The sequence below is a fragment of the Manihot esculenta genome, chromosome 13 (genome assembly GCF_001659605.2).
Source record: "Manihot esculenta cultivar AM560-2 chromosome 13, M.esculenta_v8, whole genome shotgun sequence".
In the NCBI taxonomy this organism is placed as follows: Eukaryota; Viridiplantae; Streptophyta; class Magnoliopsida; order Malpighiales; family Euphorbiaceae; genus Manihot; species Manihot esculenta.
In genome coordinates this window covers 11347075-11349089 of record NC_035173.2, presented here as the reverse complement: position 1 = coordinate 11349089, position 2015 = coordinate 11347075, and the positions used below count along the sequence as shown (strand labels likewise).

The 2015-nt window shown below is 32.5% G+C and overlaps 1 protein-coding gene across 1 annotated transcript; it reads left to right on the top strand.

The window, feature by feature from the left end:
• Positions 1-286: 286 nt before the first annotated feature.
• Positions 287-1410, top strand: LOC122721607. The gene is made up of 2 exons (XM_043949875.1): positions 287-675; positions 803-1410. Exons 1-2 carry the CDS (start codon positions 611-613, stop codon positions 1296-1298), a joined length of 561 nt encoding a protein of 186 aa, XP_043805810.1. The 5' UTR covers positions 287-610; the 3' UTR covers positions 1299-1410.
• The last annotated feature ends 605 nt before the right edge of the window (positions 1411-2015 follow it).

Below are 2015 nucleotides of genomic sequence, written 5' to 3'. Positions count from 1 at the left end.
ACCACTCACATAAAGGCCATCTCTCTAAAAGTTAAAGAGAGTTTGATTGCCTATAAAAATTAATAAATATGAATTTTGCAACTTGTAGATTTTAATGTCTAAATTTGGCCAAGTGTTATTAAAAAAAAATAAAATAAAATAACATATGTTTTTATTAAAATTAAAGAAATAGATTTCTATGTTGTTTTAAAAAAAAATGAATATCACACGAGCATGGGTAATTTTTTATTTGTCATCTCATCCCTAAAGTTTGAGAGTTCAATTTCAACTTGTTACTTAAAAGTCTATCTATTTTACGTATTACTGGTTTCCTAATTATTAGAAGTTAAAATTACCTTAATATTTTCCCCAGAATTAGGGGGGAAAAGTCCTAATTCCACGCCATTTCTTTTGGGTTTCTCTCCAAATCACAAATCACATTCACTTTGCGAAGTATGATCTCCTAATCCTGGCTTGGACCGTGTTGGCGAGCACAAGACATGACATTCAAGAAGATGGTGACAAACCAAATCTCTCTCTAAGGTTTAGAGAGAGAACATTATCTCTGAGAGTTTTTCTTCTTAGGCTCAGTCCTCCGTCCCTGCTAGTTTTCGCGGTTGCCCCTGCCTCGATGGGCAGGATGGCTTCTTCCCCCTTGCCTGAAAGTGGGTTTCACTTCCTCCCCGTCCGAGTGAGGTTGTAAACAGTTCTTTTGGTGCTTGATTTTTTGGCAAGCGGTTCTTTTCTTGTGAGGAAGTTTCCTTTCGATCTTGCCTTATTTGGTTGTATGTTGGTGTTTGTTTTTTCTTTGTTCTTGTTTTAGGTGGAGGAACTTCCTTGCATTGGTATTTTTTTTATATGCTGGTGAATGGGGTTTCAATAGATCTGAGCTTCTGAAGGTTTTATTCTCCATTGCAATGGCTTTTCTCTTCAGGAGGTTTCCCTTCTCCTTTGGCTCGAGGGCTGGCGAGCGAACTCAATCGCAGAAGTCTCTCTGCTCTTTCTCCTACATTCGTCGTTCATCTCTTATCCTTGCTAGGGTTGCATGTGTTTTTCCTTGCTTAGTGTCGCTCTTATTTCTGTTGCTTTGGTTGCTGGAGGCCGACAAGGGTCCTTCCCTACTCTTCAATTTGTGTTTTAAGGCTTTTAAAGGCTATTGTTCGAAAAAGTACCTGTTTCTTCTTATTGATGACGGCAATGGAGTTCTGGACAAAGGACGACGCCCTTGCAACCGGATTGAGGTTTTGGGTCAAATGGCTTTTTGGATCCTAGAGTTTCTGTGTACTTGGGCTGTTCCTTGTCTTTTCTGGGCTCTATAACTATCTTTAATGTTTTGAAGGCCTTGAGCCTTTGAATGTAATCTTGAGCCTTTTAGGCTTTTCCTTAATGAATTTTATATCTTGAAGAAAAAAAAGATGGTGATGTGATGAATATGAGATTTAATTTCACTTATATAAGTAATGTTTTGTAATTGCAATTTGTATTATAAAACTTTTGATACTTTAATTTGAATATTTTTAAAGTACATATAATATACTATGGCTAGTTTACAAATTAACTTATAATAAAATTTCATTTATTGTACTCCCTCAACATAGATAATTATATTATAAGTGCTCCTTAATTTTAAATAGTATTAGAAAAATTATAATACTCCAATTTAATATATAAACATTTTTATATGAAATATGCTTAAAAATAATATAAGGTTTGATATATTATTCCATTAATATAAATAAAAATCAAGTACAAATATAATGTAAACCTATATAAATAAAAAAAAAATCAATCGTATTAAAAAATATTGAGCATAATTAAAGTAAATTAAAGTAGATTTTTGGCATCAAACAAAAATAAATAAATAAAATAAAAATATATAATATTATCATGAAACCAAATTATAAGATTTTATGATAGTTAGAAACTTAAATACATAAAAAAAAAAAATGATATGACCGAAAAGGAGTTGAAAATGAGAAAAAAGAAAGTAAGGTGGTTGACGCTTATGAATAGCCACTATGACGCTCAAATTAGGA